General features: G+C 55.6%; 1 protein-coding gene across 1 annotated transcript in view; it reads left to right on the top strand.

Moving 5' to 3' along the window:
- Nucleotides 1–2,315: 2,315 nt before the first annotated feature.
- ndufv1 (NADH:ubiquinone oxidoreductase core subunit V1) overlaps nt 2,316–27,475 on the top strand; it is a 47,181-nt gene continuing 22,021 nt past the window's right edge. Inside the window, exons 1-2 of the mRNA XM_063039846.1 lie at nt 2,316–2,371; nt 10,131–10,232. Coding sequence (XP_062895916.1) covers nt 10,131–10,232 — 102 coding nt within the window. The 5' untranslated portion in view covers nt 2,316–2,371. The remainder of the gene's footprint in view (nt 2,372–10,130; nt 10,233–27,475) is intronic.

Here is a 27,475-nt window from a genome sequence, read left to right on the forward strand (position 1 = left end):
GATGAAATAAATCCTCTGGATATAAACCACAAAAAAAAAGTTAGTTTCAAAACAGAATTAAAGCTTGCCAAATAAACATTCCTTGGATAATATCTATATATAATTTTAAAAGAAGTTTCTTTAATTTTATTCCTCAATAAAAATGCATTAAATAAATAAATTAAATAAGCCTCAGATTCTCCAAGCGACTATTCCAGCCATAAGATTAGAAGTAATGTCTTTTTGAAACAAACTTCTGATACCTCTATTATTTTTTTTTAAAAGACAGAGGAAAAATGATCTTTCCTACTGTTGTTTGTCATATACATTAATGATCTGGTTGATGGGGTGGTAAATTGGATGAGTAAGTATGCAGATGATACTAAGATAGGTGGAGTTGTGGATAATGAAGTAGGTTTTCAAAGCTTGCAGAGAGATTTTTGGCCAGTTAGAAGAGTGGGCTGAAAGATGGCAGATGGAGTTTAATGCTGATAAATGTGAGGTGCTACATTTTGGTAGGACTAATCAAAATAGGACATACATGGTAAATGGTAGGGCATTGAAGAATGCAGTAGAACAGGGGGATCTAGGAATAATGGTGCATAGTTCCCTGAAGGTGGAATCTCATGTGGATAGGGTGGTGAAGAAAGCTTTTGGTATGCTGGCCTTTATAAATCAGAGCATTGAGTATAGGAGTTGGGATGTAATGTTGAAATTGTATAAGTCATTGGTAAGGCCAAATTTGGAGTATTGTGTACAGTTCTGGTCACCGAATTATAGGAAAGATGTCAATAAAATTGAGAGAGTACAGAGGAGATTTACTAAAATGTTGCCTGGGTTTCATCTCCTAAGTTACAGAGAAAGGTTGAACAAGTTGGGTCTTTAGTCTTTGGAGCGTAGAAGGTTGAAGGGGGGCCTTGATAGAGGTTTTTAAAATGATGAGGGGGATAGATAGAGTTGACGTGGATAGGCTCTTTCCATTGAGAGTGGGAGAGATTCAAAGAAGAGGACATGGGTTGAGAGTTAAAGGGCAAAAGTTTAGGGGTAACACGAGGGGGAACTTCTTTACTCAGAGAGCGGAGGCTGTGTGGGACGAGAAGTGGTTCAGTCAGGTTCGATGTTGTCGTTTAAAGTTAAATTGGACAGATATACGGACAGGAAAGGAATGGAGGGTTATGGGCTGAGTGCGGGTCGGTGGGACTGGGCGAGAGTAAGAGTTCGGCACGGACTAGAAGGGCCGAGATGGCCTGTTTCCGTGCTGTAATTGTTATATGGTTATAGCTGTACTGGATGGGTCCAAACTGGGTAATTCAACTACGGAATATGACGTATTTCTAAACAACATAATTACACGAGACGGAATTGCATCCACAACAACAGCAAATTCTTTTGGAGTCACAGGAAATTCAAAGGTGGATGGAAACTCAAGTACTGCTTGAATTAAATAACTGTTTAACTAACAGAATATTATCAGCAAACCAACCTTTATAAAGCAAATATTTATTCTTATAAGTTATGCTCTTGTTTTAAAATTAATTGGATTAAACAATTTTTACGTAATCCTATTTCTATATGGAATTGTATTTCTTCTTTTGTCTTTTCCCAGGTTGGTGGACTGAAATTTTTTTTAATGTAATGACAAATTAGATGAATTTCCTCTCCGTTTATCTCAGTTCCAGAAACAGATGCTTTTATCTTGTTTCTTTGATTTGCAAAGACAATTTTTCACTGCATGTCCCGGGCTAACCCCCCGCAAACTTCCCGCAACGCCGCTCCCCTGTCTCCGGCCAATCAGAGGTGGAGTGTAAGCGCCCCACCAATGGGCGGAGGGGGGTTGGGATCATTCGGCCAATGGGAGATGGGGGCGGGATTTCCGCGCGGCCAATAGAAGAGAAAATGTGGGGGGGGGAATGGCAGCGACAGGTGAGAACGTGACGATTGGCCAATGAGAGGGAGAGGAATGGAGTCCCGGCCAATGAGAGCGAGAGGGCTGGAGTCCCGGCCAATGAAAGAGAGAGGGATGGATACACGACCAATGAAAAGGAGAGGGCTGGTGTCCCGACCCATGAGCGGGAGAGTGATGTCTCTCCGGTCCAATCGGAGAGGTCCTGTTGGAGAAGGCGGGCCACGGGAGGCAGAGTGATAGGAACACTGGCGAATCGGAGGGTGAGCGCCGCCGGACCCGAGCGACGGAGGGAGCGTGCCCCAGCCAGTCAGAGAGGGGGGGGCGGGACGTATGCGCGGGCGCTTGCCCCTCTCCAAGATGGCGGAGGTACGCCGCAGTATTACGGAGAGGCGGGTTCCCCGAACAAAGGTGGCGCCGGGGCGGTGCACGTGACCCTGTTGCGTTTCCGCTTCCGGGCTGAGAGAGCGAGCGATCGAAGAGGTGAAGGTGAGTGAGAGGGGGGGGGAGGGAGAGGGAGTGAGGGAGAGGGAGTGAGGGAGAGGGGAGGGAGGGAGGGAGGGAGAGGGGGAGGGTGAGTGAGGGAGGGAGAGGGGGAGGGAGGGAGAGAGTGAGTGAGGGAGGGAGGGAGAGAGTGAGTGAGGGAGGGAGGGAGGGAGGGAGGGAGAGGGGGAGGGTGAGTGAGAGGGGGGGGGAGGGAGGGAGTGAGTGAGGGAGGGAGGGAGAGGGAGTGAGGGACAGTGAGTGAGAGGGAGGGAGGGAGGGAGGGAGGGAGAGGGGGAGGGAGTGGGGGAGGGTGAGTGAGAGGGGGGAGGGAGGGAGTGAGTGAGGGAGGGAGGGAGGGAGGGAGGGAGTGAGTGAGGGAGGGAGGGAGGGAGGGAGGGAGAGGGGGAGGGTGAGTGAGAGGGGGGGGAGGGAGGGAGTGAGTGAGGGAGGGAGGGAGAGGGAGTGAGGGACAGTGAGTGAGAGGGAGGGAGGGAGGGAGAGGGGGAGGGAGAGGGGGAGGGTGAGTGAGGGAGGGAGAGGGGGAGGGAGGGAGAGAGTGAGTGAGGGAGGGAGAGGGAGTGAGGGACAGTGAGTGAGACGGAGGGAGGGAGGGAGAGGGGGAGGGAGAGGGGGAGGGTGAGTGAGGGAGGGAGAGGGGGAGGGAGAGGGAGTGAGGGAGAGGGGAGGGAGGGAGGGAGGGAGAGGGGAGGGAGGGAGGGAGGGAGGGAGAGGGGAGGGAGGGAGGGAGGGAGGGAGGAGGGAGGGGGGAGGGAGGGAGGGAGGGGGGAGGGAGGGAGGGAGGGAGAGGGGAGGGAGGGAGGGAGGGAGAGGGGAGGGAGGGAGGGAGAGGGGAGGGAGGGAGGGAGGGAGAGGGGAGGGAGGGAGAGGGGAGGGAGGGAGGGAGAGGGGAGGGAGGGGGAGAGACTGAGGGAGGGAGAGGGACAGTGAGTGAGGGAGGGAGAGGGGAGGGAGGGAGGGAGGGAGAGGGGAGGGAGGGAGGGAGGGAGAGGGGAGGGAGGGAGGGAGGGAGGGAGAGGGGAGGGAGGGAGGGAGGGAGGGAGAGGGGAGGGAGGGAGGGAGGGAGAGGGGAGGGAGGGAGGGAGAGGGGAGGGAGAGGGAGGGAGGGAGGGAGAGAGTGAGTGAGGGAGAGGGAGAGAGGGACAGTGAGTGAGGGAGGGAGAGGGACAGTGAGTGAGGGAGAGGGAGGGAGGGAGAGGGGAGGGAGGGAGGGAGGGAGAGGGAGAGAGTGAGGGAGGGAGAGGGACAGTGAGTGAGGGAGGGAGAGGGAGGGAGGGAGGGAGAGAGTGAGTGAGGGAGGGAGAGGGAGAGAGGGACAGTGAGTGAGGGAGGGAGAGGGACAGTGAGTGAGGGAGAGGGAGGGAGGGAGAGGGGAGGGAGTGAGGGAGGGAGAGGCAGAGAGTGAGGGAGGGAGAGGGACAGTGAGTGAGGGAGAGGGAGGGAGGGAGGGAGAGAGTGAGTGAGGGAGGGAGAGGGAGAGAGTGAGGGAGGGAGAGGGACAGTGAGTGAGGGAGGGAGAGGGAGGGAGGGAGGGAGAGAGTGAGTGAGGGAGGGAGAGGGAGAGAGGGACAGTGAGTGAGGGAGGGAGAGGGAGAGAGTGAGTGAGGGAGGGAGAGGGAGAGAGTGAGTGAGGGAGGGAGAGGGAGAGAGTGAGGGAGGGAGAGGGAGAGAGTGAGGGAGGGAGAGGGAGAGAGGGACAGTGAGTGAGGGAGGGAGAGGGAGAGAGGGACAGTGAGTGAGGGAGGGAGAGGGAGAGAGTGAGGGAGGGAGAGGGACAGTGAGTGAGGGAGGGAGAGGGAGAGAGGGACAGTGAGTGAGGGAGGGAGAGGGAGAGAGTGAGGGAGGGAGAGGGACAGTGAGTGAGGGAGGGAGAGGGAGAGAGTGAGTGAGGGAGGGAGAGGGAGAGAGTGAGGGAGGGAGAGGGACAGTGAGTGAGGGAGGGAGAGGGAGAGAGTGAGTGAGGGAGGGAGAGGGAGAGAGTGAGGGAGGGAGAGGGAGAGAGGGACAGTGAGTGAGGGAGGGAGAGGGAGGGAGGGAGGGAGAGAGTGGGACAGTGAGTGAGGGAGGGAGAGGGAGAGAGGGACAGTGAGTGAGGGAGGGAGAGGGAGAGAGTGAGGGAGGGAGAGGGACAGTGAGTGAGGGAGGGAGAGGGAGAGAGTGAGTGAGGGAGAGGGACAGTGAGTGAGGGAGGGAGAGGGAGAGAGTGAGTGAGGGAGGGAGAGGGAGTGAGGGAGGGAGAGGGAGAGAGTGAGGGAGGGAGAGGGACAGTGAGTGAGGGAGGGAGAGGGAGAGAGTGAGTGAGGGAGGGAGAGGGAGAGAGTGAGGGAGGGAGAGAGTGAGGGAGGGAGAGGGACAGTGAGTGAGGGAGGGAGAGGGAGAGAGTGAGTGAGGGAGGGAGAGGGAGAGAGTGAGGGAGGGAGAGGGAGAGAGGGACAGTGAGTGAGGGAGGGAGAGGGAGGGAGGGAGGGAGAGAGTGAGTGAGGGAGGGAGAGGGAGGGAGGGACAGTGAGTGAGGGAGGGAGAGGGAGAGAGTGAGGGAGGGAGATGGAGGGAGAGGGAGAGAGTGAGGGAGGGAGAGGGACAGTGAGTGAGGGAGGGAGAGGGAGAGTGAGTGAGGGAGGGAGAGGGAGAGTGAGTGAGGGAGGGAGGGAGAGGGAGAGAGTGAGGGAGGGAGAGGGACAGTGAGTGAGGGAGAGGGAGAGAGGGAGGGAGAGGGAGTGAGGGAGAGGGAGAGAGTGAGTGAGGGAGAGGGAGTGAGGGGAGTGAGTGAGGGAGAGGGGAGGGAGTGAGGGAGGGAGAGGGAGAGAGTGAGTGAGGGAGAGGGAGTGAGGGAGGGAGAGGGGGAGGGAGTGAGGGAGGGAGAGGGAGAGAGTGAGTGAGGGAGGGAGAGGGGGAGGGAGAGGGAGAGAGTGAGTGAGGGAGGGAGAGGGGGAGGGAGAGGGAGTCAGGGAGAGGGGAGGGAGTGAGGGAGGGAGAGGGAGTGAGGGAGGGAGAGGGAGTGAGGGAGGGAGAGGGAGTGAGGGAGGGAGAGGGGGAGGGAGTGAGGGAGGGAGAGGGGGAGGGAGAGGGAGAGAGTGAGTGAGGGAGGGGGAGGGAGAGGGAGAGGGAGTCAGGGAGAGGGGAGGGAGTGAGGGAGGGAGAGGGAGTGAGGGAGGGAGAGGGGAGGGAGAGGGAGAGAGTGAGTGAGGGAGAGGGGAGGGAGTGAGGGAGGGAGAGGGGGAGGGAGAGGGAGAGAGTGAGTGAGGGAGGGAGAGGGGGAGGGAGAGGGAGTCAGGGAGAGGGGAGGGAGTGAGGGAGGGAGAGGGAGTGAGGGAGGGAGAGGGAGTGAGGGAGGGAGAGGGGAGGGAGAGGGAGAGAGTGAGTGAGGGAGAGGGGAGGGAGTGAGAGAGGGAGGGAGAGGGGGAGGGAGAGGGAGAGAGTGAGTGAGGGAGGGAGAGGGGGAGGGAGAGGGAGTCAGGGAGAGGGGAGGGAGTGAGGGAGGGAGAGGGAGTGAGGGAGGGAGAGGGGAGGGAGTGAGAGAGGGAGGGAGAGGGGGAGGGAGAGGGAGAGAGTGAGTGAGGGAGGGAGAGGGGGAGGGAGAGGGAGTCAGGGAGAGGGGAGGGAGTGAGGGAGGGAGAGGGAGTGAGGGAGGGAGAGGGAGTGAGGGAGGGAGAGGGAGTGAGGGAGGGAGAGGGGAGGGAGAGGGAGAGAGTGAGTGAGGGAGAGGGGAGGGAGTGAGGGAGGGAGAGGGAGTGAGGGAGGGAGAGGGAGTGAGGGAGGGAGAGGGGAGGGAGAGGGAGAGAGTGAGTGAGGGAGAGGGAGTGAGGGAGGGAGAGGGAGTGAGGGAGGGAGAGGGAGTGAGGGAGGGAGAGGGGAGGGAGAGGGAGAGAGTGAGTGAGGGAGAGGGGAGGGAGTGAGGGAGGGAGAGGGAGAGAGTGAGTGAGGGAGAGGGGAGGGAGTGAGAGAGGGAGAGGGAGTGAGGGAGGGGGAGGGAGAGGGAGTCAGGGAGAGGGGAGGGAGTGAGTGAGGGAGAGGGGAGGGAGTGAGGGAGGGAGAGGGAGAGGGAGTCAGGGAGAGGGGAGGGAGTGAGTGAGGGAGAGGGGAGGGAGTGAGGGAGGGAGAGGGAGAGGGAGTCAGGGAGAGGGGAGGGAGTGAGTGAGGGAGAGGGGAGGGAGTGAGTGAGGGAGAGGGAGTCAGGGAGAGGGAGAGAGTGAGTGAGGGAGGGAGAGGGGGAGGGAGAGTGAGTGAGGGAGAGGGAGTGAGGGAGGGAGAGGGAGTGAGGGAGGGAGAGTGAGTGAGGGAGGGAGAGGGGGAGGGAGAGTGAGTGAGGGAGAGGGAGTGAGTGAGGGAGAGGGAGTGAGGGAGGGAGAGGGAGTGAGGGAGAGGGAGTGAGGGAGGGAGAGGGAGTGAGGGAGGGAGAGGGAGAGAGTGAGTGAGGGAGGGAGAGGGAGAGAGTGAGTGAGGGAGGGAGAGGGGGAGGGAGAGGGAGTGAGGGAGAGGGAGTGAGGGAGGGTGAGGGAGGGAGAGGGAGAGAGTGAGTGAGGGAGGGAGAGGGAGAGAGTGAGTGAGGGAGGGAGAGGGGGAGGGAGAGGGAGTCAGGGAGAGGGGAGGGAGTGAGGGAGGGAGAGGGAGAGAGTGAGTGAGGGAGAGGGAGTGAGTGAGGGAGAGGGAGTGAGGGAGGGAGAGTGAGTCAGGGAGAGGGGAGGGAGTGAGGGAGGGAGAGGGAGAGAGTGAGTGAGGGAGAGGGAGTGAGTGAGGGAGAGGGAGTGAGGGAGGGAGAGGGAGAGAGTGAGTGAGGGAGAGGGAGTGAGGGAGGGAGAGGGAGAGAGTGAGTGAGGGAGAGGGAGTGAGTGAGGGAGAGGGAGTGAGGGAGGGAGAGGGAGAGAGTGAGTGAGGGAGAGGGAGTGAGGGAGGGAGAGGGGGAGGGTGAGTGAGGGAGAGGGAGTGAGGGAGGGAGAGGGAGAGAGTGAGTGAGGGAGAGGGAGTGAGGGAGGGAGAGGGAGAGAGTGAGTGAGGGAGAGGGAGTGAGTGAGGGAGAGGGAGTGAGGGAGGGAGAGAGTGAGTGAGGGAGAGGGAGTGAGTGAGGGAGAGGGAGTGAGGGAGGGAGAGGGAGAGTGAGTGAGGGAGAGGGAGTGAGGGAGGGAGAGGGGGAGGGTGAGTGAGGGAGAGGGAGTGAGGGAGGGAGAGGGAGAGAGTGAGTGAGGGAGAGGGAGTGAGGGAGGGAGAGGGAGAGAGTGAGTGAGGGAGAGGGAGTGAGTGAGGGAGAGGGAGTGAGGGAGGGAGAGGGAGAGAGTGAGTGAGGGAGAGGGAGTGAGGGAGGGAGAGGGGGAGGGAGAGGGAGAGAGTGAGTGAGGGAGGGAGAGGGGGAGGGAGAGGGAGTCAGGGAGAGGGGAGGGAGAGGGAGTGAGGGAGGGAGAGGGAGTGAGGGAGGGAGAGGGGAGGGAGAGGGAGAGAGTGAGGGAGAGGGGAGGGAGTGAGGGAGGGAGAGGGAGTGAGGGAGGGAGAGGGGGAGGGAGAGGGAGAGAGTGAGTGAGGGAGGGAGAGGGGGAGGGAGAGGGAGTCAGGGAGAGGGGAGGGAGAGGGAGTGAGGGAGGGAGAGGGAGTGAGGGAGGGAGAGGGGAGGGAGAGGGAGAGAGTGAGGGAGAGGGGAGGGAGTGAGGGAGGGAGAGGGAGAGAGTGAGTGAGGGAGAGGGAGTGAGGGAGGGAGAGGGGGAGGGAGAGGGAGTGAGGGAGAGGGAGTGAGTGAGGGAGGGAGAGGGGGAGGGAGAGGGAGTGAGGGAGAGGGAGGGAGTGAGGGAGGGGGAGGGAGAGGGAGTGAGGGAGGGAGAGGGAGTCAGGGAGAGGGGAGGGAGTGAGGGAGGGAGAGGGGGAGGGAGTGAGGGAGGGAGAGGGAGTCAGGGAGAGGGGAGGGAGAGAGTGAGTGAGGGAGGGAGAGGGAGAGAGTGAGTGAGGGAGAGGGAGTGAGGGAGGGAGAGGGAGAGAGTGAGTGAGGGAGAGGGAGTGAGGGAGGGAGAGGGGGAGGGAGAGGGAGTGAGGGAGAGGGAGGGAGTGAGGGAGAGGGAGAGAGGGAGGGAGTGAGGGAGGGAGAGGGAGTGAGGGAGGGAGAGGGGGAGGGAGAGGGAGAGAGTGAGGGAGGGAGAGGGGGAGGGAGAGGGGAGGGAGAGGGAGGGAGTGAGTGAGGGAGAGGGAGGGAGTGAGGGAGAGGGAGAGAGTGAGTGAGGGAGAGGGAGTCAGGGAGAGGGGAGGGAGAGAGTGAGTGAGGGAGAGGGAGTGAGGGAGGGAGAGGGAGAGAGTGAGTGAGGGAGAGGGAGTGAGGGAGGGAGAGGGAGAGAGTGAGTGAGGGAGAGGGAGTGAGGGAGGGAGAGGGAGAGGGAGTGAGGGAGAGGGAGGGAGTGAGGGAGAGGGAGAGAGGGAGGGAGTGAGGGAGGGAGAGGGAGTGAGGGAGGGAGAGGGGGAGGGAGAGGGAGAGAGTGAGGGAGGGAGAGGGGGAGGGAGAGGGGAGGGAGAGGGAGGGAGTGAGTGAGGGAGAGGGAGGGAGTGAGGGAGAGGGAGAGAGTGAGGGAGGGAGAGGGGAGGGAGTGAGGGAGGGAGAGGGAGAGAGTGAGTGAGGGAGAGGGAGGGAGTGAGGGAGAGGGAGAGAGTGAGTGAGGGGGAGGGAGAGAGTGAGTGAGGGAGAGGGAGTCAGGGAGGGAGAGGGGGAGGGAGAGGGAGTCAGGGAGGGGGAGTGAGGGAGAGAGGGAGGGAGTGAGGGAGAGGGAGAGAGTGAGTGAGGGGGAGGGAGAGAGTGAGGGAGGGAGAGAGAGTGAGTGAGGGGGAGGGAGAGAGTGAGGGAGAGGGGAGGGAGTGAGAGAGGGAGAGGGAGTCAGGGAGGGAGAGGGGGAGGGAGAGGGAGTCAGGGAGGGGGAGTGAGGGAGAGAGAGGGAGGGAGTGAGGGAGAGGGAGAGAGTGAGTGAGGGGGAGGGAGAGAGTGAGGGAGAGAGAGAGAGTGAGAGAGGGAGAGGGAGTCAGGGAGGGAGAGGGAGTCAGGGAGGGAGAGGGGGAGGGAGAGGGAGTCAGGGAGGGGGAGTGAGGGAGGGAGAGGGGGAGGGAGGGAGAGGGGGAGGGAGGGAGAGGGGGAGGGAGAGGGAGAGGAGGGAATGTGAGGGAGGGAGGGGGAGTGAGTGAGGGAGAGGGGGAAGGAGTGAGGGTGTGGATTATGATCAGAGATTAAGGGAGCTAGGGCTTTACTCTTTGGAGAGAAGGAGGATGAGAGGAGACATGATAGAGGTGTACAAGATAATAAGAGGAATAGATAGAGTGGACAGCCAGCGCTTCTTCCCCAGGGCACCACTGCTCAATACAAGAGGACATGGCTTTAAGGTAAGGGGTGGGATGTTCAAGGGGGATATTAGAGGAAGGTTTTTTACTCAGAGAGTGGTTGGTGCGTGGAAGGCACTGCCTGAGTCAGTGGTGGAGGCAGATACACTAGTGAAGTTTAAGAGACTACTAGACAGGTATATGGAGGAATCTAAGGTGGGGGGGTTATATGGGAGGCAGGGTTTGAGGGTCAGCGCAACGTTGTGGGCCGAAGGGCCTGTACTGTGCTGTACTTTTCTATGTTCTAAGCACAGGGGGAGGGTTTCCCTAGGACACTGGGGGGGTTATGGAAGCACAAGGGGCTCGAATCACGTCAAGGGCTCGATACGGGTGGAGGGGCTGGGTTGTTTCCATTTTCGACTTAAGAGGCAAATGGCCTCCTCTCCCTCTCTCTCTCTCCCCCCTCCAGATGCTGTCGGTGACTCGGCTGTGGGGCTGTTTCCGCCCTCCCCTCGTCTCCCCGTCGCCCGCCTCCCGCGCGGTGCGCCACCTCACCTCGGCCCCCCAGCAGGTCAGTCTTCGGCCCCCCCCCTGTCCCTTTCCAACCCCGAGCGCCCCCCTCCCCCCCCCACCACTCTTCTCAGAGTTCGGGAGTGTCCGGCCTCAGCTTTATCAAACTCCGGTCGGGCCCCGTACCAGGGGTACTGCGTCCAGTTCCGGTGGCCCCCGCTACAGGAAGGACGTCGAGGCTTCGGAGAGGGGGCAGAAGAGGTTCGCCGGGGGGGGGCGCCCGGTCCGGAGGGCGCGCGCGCTCTCGCCAGAGGCTGGACAAGCCCGGGTTGCTACCTCCGGAGCGAGGGGAGATCCGAGAGAGGTTTACAGGATTGCGAGAGGCGTGTCCCGTTCGAAACGTCTCGTCCCAGGGAGGCCGGAGATCGAAAGCTGATGTTGTGCATCAGCAGGGTCAGAGTAAGCGTTCGGACGGCCTGCTCTGAGCAGATTTACAGCTGTGCCTTAGTCTTCCCATTTCCTGATGGTTGACTTCACTGTATGCCAAGGGACGCTCAGAGACTTGGAAATGTTCTTTTGTCCATCTCCTGACTTGCGCCTTTCAATAACCTTCTCGCGGAGTTGCTTGGAGCGCTCGTTTGCCTTCACGGCGTAGTTTTCGCCGGGGTACTGACTCAACCAGCAGTTGGACCTTCCCGATACAGGTCTATTTTGCACTCCAGATCAATTGAGATACCTTGACTGCACCCGGCCATCTCCGTTTCACTAATTATCTGACTTCTAAAACCAATTGGCTGCAACAGTGCTGATTTGGTGTGTCGTGTTATGGTGGGGGGGGGGGGCGGTGGTGAATACTTCTATCAATTATTTTGTGCTTTATATTTGTTATTAATTCATAGAAACTACAGCACAGAAACAAGCTTTTTGGCCCTTCTTGGCTGTGCCGAACCATTGTCTGCCTAGTCCCACTGACCTGCACACGGACCATATCACTCCATAAACATCCCATCCATGTGTTTGTCCAATATATTCTTAAATGTTAAAAAAGAACCCGCAGTTACCACCTCGTCTGGCAGCTCATTCCATACTCCCACCACTCTCTGTGTGAAGAAGCCCCACTAATGTTCCCTTTAAACTTTTCCCCCCTCACCCTTAACCCATGTCCTCTGGTTTTTTTCTCCCCTTGCCTCAGTGGAAAAAGCCTGCTTGCATTCCCTCTATCTATACCCATCATAATTTCATATACCTCTATCAAATCTCCCCTCATTCTTCTACGCTCCAGGGAATAAAGTCCTAACCTATTCAACCTTTCTCTGTAACTGAGTTTCTCAAGTCCCGGCAACATTCTTGTAAACCTTCTCTGCACTCTTTCAACCTTATTTATATCCTTCCTGTAATTTGGTGACCAAAACTGAACACAAAACTCCAGATTCGGCCTCACCAACGCCTTATACAACCTCATCATAACAATCCAGCTCTTATACTCAATACTTTGATTAATAAAGGACCATGTACCGAAAGCTCTCTTTACGACCCTATCTACCTGTGACGCCACTTTTAGGGAATTGTGTATCTGTATTCCCAGATCCCTCTGTTCCAATGCACTCCTCAGTGCCTTACCATTAACCCTGTATGTTCTACCTTGGTTCGTCCTTCCAACATGCAATACCTCACACTTGTCTGTATTAAACTCCATCTGCCATTTTTCAGCCCATTTTTCCAGCTGGTCCAAGTCCCGCTGCAGGCTCTGAAAACCTTCCTCACTGTCCACTACACCTCCAATCTTTGTATCATCAGCAAACCTGCTGACCCAATTTACCACATTATCATCCAGATCATTGATATAGACGACAAATCACCTCGCGGAGATCTGCTTTTTCACCTTGACGTCTTTTTCCGTTGATCGGTGTCGAAGCAGCCAAATTAAATCCGCGGTGATTCAGTGTTGTTAAACAACAAGACGTGGCAACTTCCGAAGGGGTGGGGTGAATACTTTGTGTGTCTGTTAAGTAAGTATTGCAAAAGCAAGAAATGAAAGAGTGGTGGGGGAGTGTTCACGTGTGCAGTGATCGGACGGCGGAGGGGAGGAAGCTGTCCCTGAACCGTGGAGTGTGTGCCTCCAGGCTCCTGTCCCTCCTCCCTGACGGTGGTGTTACGTAACCGGCCGCAATCAAGTCAGGTTATGTAAAAAACAACCAAACCTTTATTGAACACGGATGTTGCCGTTGTTTGTCCTTCGTAGTCGAAGGTGACCGCGGCTTCAAAGGCGAACGGGAGACTGGTGGCCGTGGGTCCGGAGGTCTCCTGGCCCTGACGTGTGGGACACAAGTGGGTGGGCGCTGCTCGGGCCTTGCGCGCAGCACGCTTTCGTTGCGCCTGACCTCAGCTGCACGGGCTCCTGTGGTGATCTTGCCCCGCCAAGCTGGACGGTCGAGGGCAAGCGTCTCCCACGTGTTGGTGTCGACACCCAGGCCTTTGAGGGACGCTTTGAGGCAGTCTTTGTAACGTTTCTTCTGCCACCCCGTCTGAGCGCTTGCCCTGACGCAGTTCTCCGTACAGCAGCTGCTCAGGCAATCGGCTGTCTGCAATTCTGACCACACGTCCAGCCCGCCTGGCTGGGGCTTTCAGCAGGAGGGTGTAGACGCTGCAGAGCCCGGCTCGTTCCAGGATTTCCGTGTCGGGGACTTTGTCCTGCCACCTGATGTGGAGGAGTCTGCGGAGACAGCTCAGGTGAAAGTGGTTGAGCTGTTTGGCGTGTCCGCTGTAGACAGTCCAGGTCTGGCTGGCGTAACGGAGGGTGGTACGGACCACTGCACAGCAGACCTTCAGCTTGGCGGTAAGGCTGAGCCCTCTCCGCTCCCAGGCGTTCTCCCGGACTCTCCCAAAGGCTGGCTTTGGCAATCCTGCTGCTGACCTCAGCGTCCATGTTCACTGCGCGAGAGAGTACGCTGCCCAGGTGGGTGAAGTTGCCGACTGCCTGGAGGTCCTGGCCCCTTCAGCGTGATGCGCGGATCCTGGAGAACCGCCTTCTCCAACACCTCCGACAAAACACAAACGGAGACCTTAACCGGAAGTTAAGCGACGCGGACGAACGTTCTAGCTGTGGGTGGGGGGTGGGGGGGGGAAAGAACTGCGTCACCGGGGGTCTTCCCTTTTATACCCGTGGGGAGCGTGTCATCACGTGACCTCACATGGGCGGGGAAGTCACATCAGGTGACCTCCAAAAGACCGTTACATCATTCTCACAAGAAAGACACAAGACCACCTTGAGGTGGGTAACAGTAGCACTGAGAAGCGGGACTGTGCTGGGCGAGGCTGCTGCCCATGGCAGAGTTAACTAAGTTCACAACTTTTCTGCAGTATCTTTCGGTCCTGTGCAGTAGCCACCCACCCTATAGCAGACAGTAATGCAGCCTGTCAGAATGCTCTTCTCAGACATCTGGAGAGGTTTCCAAGTGCTTTGGCTGACAAGGCGAATCTCCTCGAGCTCCTAATGAGATACAACCTCCTTTGAAACCACATCGACATGTCGGGCCCAGGTTAGGTCCTCGGAGATGTTGACACCCAGGCGCTTGCGATTGCTCGCTCCCTCCACTTCTGATCCCCCGGTGAGGATTGGTGAGTGTTCCCTCGTCTTAGCCCCTTCTGGAGGGTGTATTCTGAGGCTGTGTCCTCTGGTCCTAGACTCCCCCCACTACAGGAAACATCCTCTCCACATCCACTCTATCTGTGTCCTCTGGTCCTAGACTCCCCCCACTATAGGAAACATCCTCTCCACATCCACTCTATCTGTGTCCTCTGGTCCTAGACTCCCCCACTACAGGAAACATCCTCTCCACATCCACTCTATCTGTGTCCTCTGGTCCTAGACTCCCCCACTACAGGAAACATCCTCTCCACATCCACTCTATCTGTGTCCTCTGGTCCGAGACTCCCCCACTACAGGAAACATCTCTCCACATCCACTCTTATCTGTGTCCTCTGGTCCTAGACTCCCCCACTACAGGAAACATCCTCTCCACATCCACTCTATCTGTGTCCTCTGGTCCTAGACTCCCCCACTACAGGAAACATCCTCTCCACATCCACTCTATCTGTGTCCTCTGGTCCTAGACTCCCCCACTACAGGAAACATCTCTCCACATCCACTCTATCTGTGTCCTCTGGTCCTAGACTCCCCCACTACAGGAAACATCCTCTCCACATCCACTCTATCTGTGTCCCCTGGTCCTAGACTCCCCCACTACAGGAAACATCCTCTCCACGTCCACTCTATCTGTGTCCTCTGGTCACAGACTCCCCCACTATAGGAAACATCCTCTCCACATCCACTCTATCTGTGTCCTCTGGTCACAGACTCCCCCACTATAGGAAACATCCTCTCCACATCCACTCTATCTGTGTCCTCTGGTCCTAGACTCCCCCCGCTACAGGAAACATCCTCTCCACATCCACTCTATCTGTGTCCTCTGGTCCTAGACTCCCCCCACTACAGGAAACATCCTCTCCACATCCACTCTATCTGTGTCCTGTGGTCCCAGACTCCCCCACTATAGGAAACATCCTCTCCACATCCACTCTATCTGTGTCCTCTGGTCACAGACTCCCCCACTATAGGAAACATCCTCTCCACATCCACTCTATCTGTGTCCTCTGGTCCTAGACTCCCCCCGCTACAGGAAACATCCTCTCCACATCCACTCTATCTGTGTCCTGTGGTCCCAGACTCCCCCACTATAGGAAACATCCTCTCCACATCCACTCTATCTGTGTCCTCTGGTCCGAGACTTCCCCACTATAGGAAACATCCTCTCCACATCCACTCTATCTGTGTCCTCTGGTCCTAGACTCCCCCACTACAGGAAACATCCTCTCCACATCCACTCTATCTGTGTCCTCTGGTCCGAGACTTCCCCACTATAGGAAACATCCTCTCCACATCCACTCTATCTGTGTCCTCTGGTCCTAGACTCCCCCACTACAGGAAACATCCTCTCCACATCCACTCTATCTGTGTCCTCTGGTCCGAGACTTCCCCACTATAGGAAACATCCTCTCCACATCCACTCTATCTGTGTCCTCTGGTCCTAGACTCCCCCACTACAGGAAACATCCTCTCCACATCCACTCTATCTGTGTCCTCTGGTCCTAGACTCCCCCACTACAGGAAACATCCTCTCCACATCCACTCTATCTGTGTCCTCTGGTCCGAGACTCCCCCACTACAGGAAACATCTCTCCACATCCACTCTTATCTGTGTCCTCTGGTCCTAGACTCCCCCACTACAGGAAACATCCTCTCCACATCCACTCTATCTGTGTCCCCTGGTCCTAGACTCCCCCACTACAGGAAACATCCTCTCCACGTCCACTCTATCTGTGTCCTCTGGTCACAGACTCCCCCACTATAGGAAACATCCTCTCCACATCCACTCTATCTGTGTCCTCTGGTCCTAGACTCCCCCCGCTACAGGAAACATCCTCTCCACATCCACTCTATCTGTGTCCTCTGGTCCTAGACTCCCCCCACTACAGGAAACATCCTCTCCACATCCACTCTATCTGTGTCCTGTGGTCCCAGACTCCCCCACTATAGGAAACATCCTCTCCACATCCACTCTATCTGTGTCCTCTGGTCCTAGACTCCCCCACTACAGGAAACATCCTCTCCACATCCACTCTATCTGTGTCCTCTGGTCCGAGACTCCCCCACCACAGGAAACATCCTCTCCACATCCACTCTATCTGTGTCCTCTGGTCCGAGACTCCCCCACTACAGGAAACATCCTCTCCACATCCACTCTCTCTGTGTCCCCTGGTCCTAGACTCCCCCACTACAGGAAACATCTCTCCACATCCACTCTATCTGTGTCCTCTGGTCCGAGACTCCCCCACTACAGGAAACATCCTCTCCACATCCACTCTCTCTGTGTCCCCTGGTCCTAGACTCCCCCACTACAGGAAACATCTCTCCACATCCACTCTATCTGTGTCCTCTGGTCCTAGACTCCCCCACTATAGGAAACATCCTCTCCACATCCACTCTATCTGTGTCCTCTGGTCACAGACTCCCCCACTATAGGAAACATCCTCTCCACATCCACTCTATCTGTGTCCTCTGGTCCTAGACTCCCCCCGCTACAGGAAACATCCTCTCCACATCCACTCTATCTGTGTCCTGTGGTCCCAGACTCCCCCACTATAGGAAACATCCTCTCCACATCCACTCTATCTGTGTCCTCTGGTCCGAGACTTCCCCACTATAGGAAACATCCTCTCCACATCCACTCTATCTGTGTCCTCTGGTCCTAGACTCCCCCACTACAGGAAACATCCTCTCCACATCCACTCTATCTGTGTCCTCTGGTCCGAGACTTCCCCACTATAGGAAACATCCTCTCCACATCCACTCTATCTGTGTCCTCTGGTCCTAGACTCCCCCACTACAGGAAACATCCTCTCCACATCCACTCTATCTGTGTCCTCTGGTCCGAGACTTCCCCACTATAGGAAACATCCTCTCCACATCCACTCTATCTGTGTCCTCTGGTCCTAGACTCCCCCACTACAGGAAACATCCTCTCCACATCCACTCTATCTGTGTCCTCTGGTCCTAGACTCCCCCACTACAGGAAACATCCTCTCCACATCCACTCTATCTGTGTCCTCTGGTCCGAGACTCCCCCACTACAGGAAACATCTCTCCACATCCACTCTTATCTGTGTCCTCTGGTCCTAGACTCCCCCACTACAGGAAACATCCTCTCCACATCCACTCTATCTGTGTCCCCTGGTCCTAGACTCCCCCACTACAGGAAACATCCTCTCCACGTCCACTCTATCTGTGTCCTCTGGTCACAGACTCCCCCACTATAGGAAACATCCTCTCCACATCCACTCTATCTGTGTCCTCTGGTCCTAGACTCCCCCCACTACAGGAAACATCCTCTCCACATCCACTCTATCTGTGTCCTGTGGTCCCAGACTCCCCCACTATAGGAAACATCCTCTCCACATCCACTCTATCTGTGTCCTCTGGTCCTAGACTCCCCCACTACAGGAAACATCCTCTCCACATCCACTCTATCTGTGTCCTCTGGTCCGAGACTCCCCCACCACAGGAAACATCCTCTCCACATCCACTCTATCTGTGTCCTCTGGTCCGAGACTCCCCCACTACAGGAAACATCCTCTCCACATCCACTCTATCTGTGTCCTCTGGTCCTAGACTCCCCCACTACAGGAAACATCTCTCCACATCCACTCTATCTGTGTCCTCTGGTCCTAGACTCCCCCACTATAGGAAACATCCTCTCCACATCCACTCTATCTGTGTCCTCTGGTCACAGACTCCCCCACTATAGGAAACATCCTCTCCACATCCACTCTATCTGTGTCCTCTGGTCCTAGACTCCCCCCGCTACAGGAAACATCCTCTCCACATCCACTCTATCTGTGTCCTGTGGTCCCAGACTCCCCCACTATAGGAAACATCCTCTCCACATCCACTCTATCTGTGTCCTCTGGTCCTAGACTCCCCCACTACAGGAAACATCCTCTCCACATCCACTCTATCTGTGTCCTCTGGTCCGAGACTTCCCCACTATAGGAAACATCCTCTCCACATCCACTCTATCTGTGTCCTCTGGTCCTAGACTCCCCCACTACAGGAAACATCCTCTCCACATCCACTCTATCTGTGTCCTCTGGTCCCAGATTCCCCCACTAGAGGAAACATCCTCTCCACATCCACTCTATCTGTGTCCTCTGGTCCTAGACTCCCCCACTACAGGAAACATCCTCTCCACATCCACTCTATCTGTGTCCTCTGGTCGGAGACACCCCACCACAGGAAACATCCTCTCCACATCCACTCTATCTGTGTCCTCTGGTCCGAGACTCCCCCACTACAGGAAACATCCTCTCCACATCCACTCTATCTGTGTCCTCTGGTCCTAGACTCCCCCACTATAGGAAACATCCTCTCCACATCCACTCTATCTGTGTCCTCTGGTCACAGACTCCCCCACTATAGGAAACATCCTCTCCACATCCACTCTATCTGTGTCCTCTGGTCCTAGACTCCCCCACTACAGGAAACATCCTCTCCACATCCACTCTATCTGTGTCCTCTGGTCCGAGACTTCCCCACTATAGGAAACATCCTCTCCACATCCACTCTATCTGTGTCCTCTGGTCCTAGACTCCCCCACTACAGGAAACATCCTCTCCACATCCACTCTATCTGTGTCCTCTGGTCCGAGACTTCCCCACTATAGGAAACATCCTCTCCACATCCACTCTTATCTGTGTCCTCTGGTCCTAGACTCCCCCACTACAGGAAACATCCTCTCCACATCCACTCTATCTGTGTCCTCTGGTCCTAGACTCCCCCACTACAGGAAACATCCTCTCCACATCCACTCTATCTGTGTCCTCTGGTCCTAGACTCCCCCACTACAGGAAACATCTCTCCACATCCACTCTATCTGTGTCCTCTGGTCCTAGACTCCCCCACTACAGGAAACATCCTCTCCACATCTACTCTATCTGTGTCCCCTGGTCCTAGACTCCCCCACTACAGGAAACATCCTCGCCACGTCCACTCTATCTGTGTCCTCTGGTCACAGACAACCCCACTATAGGAAACATTCTCTCCACATCCACTCTATCTGTGTCCTGTGGTCCCAGACTCCCCCACTATAGGAAACATCCTCTCCACATCCACTCTATCTGTGTCCTCTGGTCCTAGACTCCCCCACTACAGGAAACATCCTCTCCACATCCACTCTATCTGTGTCCTCTGGTCCCAGACTCCCCCACTACAGGAAACATCCTCTCCACATCCACTCTATCTGTGTCCTCTGGTCACAGACAACCCCACTATAGGAAACATTCTCTCCACATCCACTCTATCTGTGTCCTCTGGTCCTAGACTCCCCCCACTACAGGAAACATCCTCTCCACATCCACTCTATCTGTGTCCTGTGGTCCCAGACTCCCCCACTATAGGAAACATCCTCTCCACATCCACTCTATCTGTGTCCTCTGGTCCTAGACTCCCCCACCACAGGAAACATCCTCTCCACATCCACTCTATATGTGTCCTCTGGTCCGAGACTCCCCCACTACAGGAAACATCCTCTCCACATCCACTCTATCTGTGTCCCCTGGTCCTAGACTCCCCCACTACAGGAAACATCTCTCCACATCCACTCTATCTGTGTCCTCTGGTCCTAGACTCCCCCACTATAGGAAACATCCTCTCCACATCCACTCTATCTGTGTCCTCTGGTCACAGACTCCCCCACTATAGGAAACATCCTCTCCACATCCACTCTTTTTGTGTCCTCTGGTCCTAGACTCCCCCCGCTACAGGAAACATCCTCTCCACATCCACTCTATCTGTGTCCTGTGGTCCCAGACTCCCCCACTATAGGAAACATCCTCTCCACATCCACTCTATCTGTGTCCTCTGGTCCTAGACTCCCCCACTACAGGAAACATCCTCTCCACATCCACTCTATCTGTGTCCTCTGGTCCGAGACTTCCCCACTATAGGAAACATCCTCTCCACATCCACTCTATCTGTGTCCTCTGGTCCTAGACTCCCCCACTACAGGAAACATCCTCTCCACATCCACTCTATCTGTGTCCTCTGGTCCGAGACTTCCCCACTATAGGAAACATCCTCTCCACATCCACTCTATCTGTGTCCTCTGGTCCTAGACTCCCCCACTACAGGAAACATCCTCTCCACATCCACTCTATCTGTGTCCTCTGGTCCGAGACTTCCCCACTATAGGAAACATCCTCTCCACATCCACTCTATCTGTGTCCTCTGGTCCTAGACTCCCCCACTACAGGAAACATCCTCTCCACATCCACTCTATCTGTGTCCTCTGGTCCGAGACTTCCCCACTATAGGAAACATCCTCTCCACATCCACTCTTATCTGTGTCCTCTGGTCCTAGACTCCCCCACTACAGGAAACATCCTCTCCACATCCACTCTTATCTGTGTCCTCTGGTCCTAGACTCCCCCACTACAGGAAACATCCTCTCCACATCCACTCTATCTGTGTCCCCTGGTCCTAGACTCCCCCACTACAGGAAACATCTCTCCACATCCACTCTATCTGTGTCCTCTGGTCCTAGACTCCCCCACTACAGGAAACATCCTCTCCACATCTACTCTATCTGTGTCCCCTGGTCCTAGACTCCCCCACTACAGGAAACATCCTCGCCACGTCCACTCTATCTGTGTCCTCTGGTCACAGACAACCCCACTATAGGAAACATTCTCTCCACATCCACTCTATCTGTGTCCTCTGGTCCTAGACTCCCCCCACTACAGGAAACATCCTCTCCACATCCACTCTATCTGTGTCCTGTGGTCCCAGACTCCCCCACTATAGGAAACATCCTCTCCACATCCACTCTATCTGTGTCCTCTGGTCCTAGACTCCCCCACTACAGGAAACATCCTCTCCACATCCACTCTATCTGTGTCCTCTGGTCCGAGACTCCCCCACCACAGGAAACATCCTCTCCACATCCACTCTATATGTGTCCTCTGGTCCGAGACTCCCCCACTACAGGAAACATCCTCTCCACATCCACTCTATCTGTGTCCCCTGGTCCTAGACTCCCCCACTACAGGAAACATCTCTCCACATCCACTCTATCTGTGTCCTCTGGTCCTAGACTCCCCCACTATAGGAAACATCCTCTCCACATCCACTCTATCTGTGTCCTCTGGTCACAGACTCCCCCACTATAGGAAACATCCTCTCCACATCCACTCTATCTGTGTCCTCTGGTCCTAGACTCCCCCACTACAGGAAACATCCTCTCCACATCCACTCTATCTGTGTCCTCTGGTCCGAGACTTCCCCACTATAGGAAACATCCTCTCCACATCCACTCTATCTGTGTCCTCTGGTCCTAGACTCCCCCACTACAGGAAACATCCTCTCCACATCCACTCTATCTGTGTCCTCTGGTCCGAGACTTCCCCACTATAGGAAACATCCTCTCCACATCCACTCTATCTGTGTCCTCTGGTCCTAGACTCCCCCACTACAGGAAACATCCTCTCCACATCCACTCTATCTGTGTCCTCTGGTCCGAGACTTCCCCACTATAGGAAACATCCTCTCCACATCCACTCTATCTGTGTCCTCTGGTCCTAGACTCCCCCACTACAGGAAACATCCTCTCCACATCCACTCTATCTGTGTCCTCTGGTCCGAGACTTCCCCACTATAGGAAACATCCTCTCCACATCCACTCTATCTGTGTCCTCTGGTCCTAGATTCCCCCACTATAGGAAACATCCTCTCCACATCCACTCTATCTGTGTCCTCTGGTCCGAGACTTCCCCACTATAGGAAACATCCTCTCCACATCCACTCTATCTGTGTCCTCTGGTCCTAGACTCCCCCACTACAGGAAACATCCTCTCCACATCCACTCTATCTGTGTCCTCTGGTCCTAGACTCCCCCACTACAGGAAACATCCTCTCCACATCCACTCTATCTGTGTCCTCTGGTCGGAGACTTCCCCACTATAGGAAACATCCTCTCCACATCCACTCTATCTGTGTCCTCTGGTCCTAGACTCCCCCACTACAGGAAACATCCTCTCCACATCCACTCTATCTGTGTCCTCTGGTCCGAGACTTCCCCACTATAGGAAACATCCTCTCCACATCCACTCTTATCTGTGTCCTCTGGTCCTAGACTCCCCCACTACAGGAAACATCCTCTCCACATCCACTCTATCTGTGTCCTCTGGTCCTAGACTCCCCCACTACAGGAAACATCCTCTCCACATCCACTCTATCTGTGTCCCCTGGTCCTAGACTCCCCCACTACAGGAAACATCTCTCCACATCCACTCTATCTGTGTCCTCTGGTCCTAGACTCCCCCACTACAGGAAACATCCTCTCCACATCTACTCTATCTGTGTCCCCTGGTCCTAGACTCCCCCACTACAGGAAACATCCTCGCCACGTCCACTCTATCTGTGTCCTCTGGTCACAGACAACCCCACTATAGGAAACATTCTCTCCACATCCACTCTATCTGTGTCCTCTGGTCCTAGACTCCCCCCACTACAGGAAACATCCTCTCCACATCCACTCTATCTGTGTCCTGTGGTCCCAGACTCCCCCACTATAGGAAACATCCTCTCCACATCCACTCTATCTGTGTCCTCTGGTCCTAGACTCCCCCACTACAGGAAACATCCTCTCCACATCCACTCTATCTGTGTCCTCTGGTCCGAGACTCCCCCACCACAGGAAACATCCTCTCCACATCCACTCTATATGTGTCCTCTGGTCCGAGACTCCCCCACTACAGGAAACATCCTCTCCACATCCACTCTATCTGTGTCCCCTGGTCCTAGACTCCCCCACTACAGGAAACATCTCTCCACATCCACTCTATCTGTGTCCTCTGGTCCTAGACTCCCCCACTATAGGAAACATCCTCTCCACATCCACTCTATCTGTGTCCTCTGGTCACAGACTCCCCCACTATAGGAAACATCCTCTCCACATCCACTCTTTTTGTGTCCTCTGGTCCTAGACTCCCCCCGCTACAGGAAACATCCTCTCCACATCCACTCTATCTGTGTCCTGTGGTCCCAGACTCCCCCACTATAGGAAACATCCTCTCCACATCCACTCTATCTGTGTCCTCTGGTCCTAGACTCCCCCACTACAGGAAACATCCTCTCCACATCCACTCTATCTGTGTCCTCTGGTCCGAGACTTCCCCACTATAGGAAACATCCTCTCCACATCCACTCTATCTGTGTCCTCTGGTCCTAGACTCCCCCACTACAGGAAACATCCTCTCCACATCCACTCTATCTGTGTCCTCTGGTCCGAGACTTCCCCACTATAGGAAACATCCTCTCCACATCCACTCTATCTGTGTCCTCTGGTCCTAGACTCCCCCACTACAGGAAACATCCTCTCCACATCCACTCTATCTGTGTCCTCTGGTCCGAGACTTCCCCACTATAGGAAACATCCTCTCCACATCCACTCTATCTGTGTCCTCTGGTCCTAGACTCCCCCACTACAGGAAACATCCTCTCCACATCCACTCTATCTGTGTCCTCTGGTCCGAGACTTCCCCACTATAGGAAACATCCTCTCCACATCCACTCTTATCTGTGTCCTCTGGTCCTAGACTCCCCCACTACAGGAAACATCCTCTCCACATCCACTCTTATCTGTGTCCTCTGGTCCTAGACTCCCCCACTACAGGAAACATCCTCTCCACATCCACTCTATCTGTGTCCCCTGGTCCTAGACTCCCCCACTACAGGAAACATCTCTCCACATCCACTCTATCTGTGTCCTCTGGTCCTAGACTCCCCCACTACAGGAAACATCCTCTCCACATCTACTCTATCTGTGTCCCCTGGTCCTAGACTCCCCCACTACAGGAAACATCCTCGCCACGTCCACTCTATCTGTGTCCTCTGGTCACAGACAACCCCACTATAGGAAACATTCTCTCCACATCCACTCTATCTGTGTCCTCTGGTCCTAGACTCCCCCCACTACAGGAAACATCCTCTCCACATCCACTCTATCTGTGTCCTGTGGTCCCAGACTCCCCCACTATAGGAAACATCCTCTCCACATCCACTCTATCTGTGTCCTCTGGTCCTAGACTCCCCCACTACAGGAAACATCCTCTCCACATCCACTCTATCTGTGTCCTCTGGTCCGAGACTCCCCCACCACAGGAAACATCCTCTCCACATCCACTCTATATGTGTCCTCTGGTCCGAGACTCCCCCACTACAGGAAACATCCTCTCCACATCCACTCTATCTGTGTCCCCTGGTCCTAGACTCCCCCACTACAGGAAACATCTCTCCACATCCACTCTATCTGTGTCCTCTGGTCCTAGACTCCCCCACTATAGGAAACATCCTCTCCACATCCACTCTTTTTGTGTCCTCTGGTCCTAGACTCCCCCCGCTACAGGAAACATCCTCTCCACATCCACTCTATCTGTGTCCTGTGGTCCCAGACTCCCCCACTATAGGAAACATCCTCTCCACATCCACTCTATCTGTGTCCTCTGGTCCTAGACTCCCCCACTACAGGAAACATCCTCTCCACATCCACTCTATCTGTGTCCTCTGGTCCGAGACTTCCCCACTATAGGAAACATCCTCTCCACATCCACTCTATCTGTGTCCTCTGGTCCTAGACTCCCCCACTACAGGAAACATCCTCTCCACATCCACTCTATCTGTGTCCTCTGGTCCGAGACTTCCCCACTATAGGAAACATCCTCTCCACATCCACTCTATTTGTGTCCTCTGGTCCTAGACTCCCCCACTACAGGAAACATCCTCTCCACATCCACTCTATCTGTGTCCTCTGGTCCGAGACTTCCCCACTATAGGAAACATCCTCTCCACATCCACTCTATCTGTGTCCTCTGGTCCTAGACTCCCCCACTACAGGAAACATCCTCTCCACATCCACTCTATCTGTGTCCTCTGGTCCTAGACTCCCCCACTACTGGAAACATCCTCTCCACATCCACTCTATCTGTGTCCTCTGGTCCGAGACTCCCGCACTACAGGAAACATCTCTCCACATCCACTCTATCTGTGTCCTCTGGTCCTAGACTCCCCCACTACAGGAAACATCCTCTCCACATCCACTCTATCTGTGTCCTCTGGTCCTAGACTCCCCCACTACAGGAAACATCTCTCCACATCCACTCTATCTGTGTCCTCTGGTCCTAGACTCCCCCACTACAGGAAACATCCTCTCCACATCCACTCTATCTGTGTCCCCTGGTCCTAGACTCCCCCACTACAGGAAACATCCTCTCCACGTCCACTCTATCTGTGTCCTCTGGTCACAGACTCCCCCACTATAGGAAACATCCTCTCCACATCCACTCTATCTGTGTCCTCTGGTCCTAGACTCCCCCCACTACAGGAAACATCCTCTCCACATCCACTCTATCTGTGTCCTGTGGTCCCAGACTCCCCCACTATAGGAAACATCCTCTCCACATCCACTCTATCTGTGTCCTCTGGTCCTAGACTCCCCCACTACAGGAAACATCCTCTCCACATCCACTCTATCTGTGTCCTCTGGTCCGAGACTCCCCCACCACAGGAAACATCCTCTCCACATCCACTCTATCTGTGTCCCCTGGTCCTAGACTCCCCCACTACAGGAAACATCTCTCCACATCCACTCTATCTGTGTCCTCTGGTCCTAGACTCCCCCACTATAGGAAACATCCTCTCCACATCCACTCTATCTGTGTCCTCTGGTCACAGACTCCCCCACTATAGGAAACATCCTCTCCACATCCACTCTATCTGTGTCCTCTGGTCCTAGACTCCCCCCGCTACAGGAAACATCCTCTCCACATCCACTCTATCTGTGTCCTGTGGTCCCAGACTCCCCCACTATAGGAAACATCCTCTCCACATCCACTCTATCTGTGTCCTCTGGTCCTAGACTCCCCCACTACAGGAAACATCCTCTCCACATCCACTCTATCTGTGTCCTCTGGTCCGAGACTTCCCCACTATAGGAAACATCCTCTCCACATCCACTCTATCTGTGTCCTCTGGTCCTAGACTCCCCCACTACAGGAAACATCCTCTCCACATCCACTCTATCTGTGTCCTCTGGTCCGAGACTTCCCCACTATAGGAAACATCCTCTCCACATCCACTCTATCTGTGTCCTCTGGTCCTAGACTCCCCCCACTACAGGAAACATCCTCTCCACATCCACTCTATCTGTGTCCTGTGGTCCCAGACTCCCCCACTATAGGAAACATCCTCTCCACATCCACTCTATCTGTGTCCTCTGGTCCTAGACTCCCCCACTACAGGAAACATCCTCTCCACATCCACTCTATCTGTGTCCTCTGGTCCGAGACTCCCCCACCACAGGAAACATCCTCTCCACATCCACTCTATCTGTGTCCTCTGGTCCGAGACTCCCCCACTACAGGAAACATCCTCTCCACATCCACTCTATCTGTGTCCTCTGGTCACAGACTCCCCCACTATAGGAAACATCCTCTCCACATCCACTCTATCTGTGTCCTCTGGTCCTAGACTCCCCCCACTACAGGAAACATCCTCTCCACATCCACTCTATCTGTGTCCTGTGGTCCCAGACTCCCCCACTATAGGAAACATCCTCTCCACATCCACTCTATCTGTGTCCTCTGGTCCTAGACTCCCCCACTACAGGAAACATCCTCTCCACATCCACTCTATCTGTGTCCTCTGGTCCGAGACTTCCCCACTATAGGAAACATTCTCTCCACATCCACTCTATCTGTGTCCTCTGGTCCTAGACTCCCCCACTACAGGAAACATCCTCTCCACATCCACTCTATCTGTGTCCTCTGGTCCGAGACTTCCCCACTATAGGAAACATCCTCTCCACATCCACTCTATCGAGGCCTTTCATCATTCGATAGATTTCAATGAGATCTCACCCCCCCGCCCCCCATTCTGAATTCCAGCGAGTCCAGTCCCAGGCGACTGAATCTCTCCTCACAGCTTAACCCCCTCATCTCTGGAATCAACCTGGTGAACCTCCTCTGCATCACCTCCAAAGTTAGTATATCCTTCCTCAAGTATGGAGACCAGACCTGGCCTCACCAGTATCCTGTATAGTGACAGCATGACCTCCCTGTTCTTGAATTCAATCCCTCTGGCAATGAAGGCCAACGTCCCGTCTCCCTTCTCGATAGCCTGCAAGGCACCCTTTTGCGATTCGTCACAATCCCGGAATCGAGTTCCCGACTGGCTCCGCACAGGGCCGAGCTGGCTGCCCCTGATTAGGCCAGTGGTTTTCCAAATGCCCCTCAGTCCTGACGCTGAGAATTCTCTCCGGTAACTTCCGGACTGCCGGCGGGAGAGTCGCCACTCTCTCGTCCCCAGAGTGATCCGGGTCCCCTTTTTCACCGGTGAATCAGTGTTCGCCCGCTCGCCAGTCCTCCAGGACCCCGCCCACCGATTCACCTCAGTTCGGGGACTTTCCCCGTCCCTCGACACTCCCCGCCATTCACGGTGCGTGTCCCACCCTCGTACGCCGAGGTCCCCCTGTCCCTCGACACTCCCCACCGTTCACGGTGCGTGTCCTACCCTCGTACGCCGAGGTCCCCCTGTTCCTCGACACTCCCCACTGTTCACGGTGCGTGTCCCACTCTCATACCCCGAGGTCCCCCCTGTCCCTCGACACTCCCCACCATTCACGGTGCGTGTCCCAC

This window comes from Mobula hypostoma, unplaced genomic scaffold, assembly GCF_963921235.1.
Source record: "Mobula hypostoma unplaced genomic scaffold, sMobHyp1.1 scaffold_166, whole genome shotgun sequence".
Classification (NCBI taxonomy): domain Eukaryota; kingdom Metazoa; phylum Chordata; class Chondrichthyes; order Myliobatiformes; family Myliobatidae; genus Mobula; species Mobula hypostoma.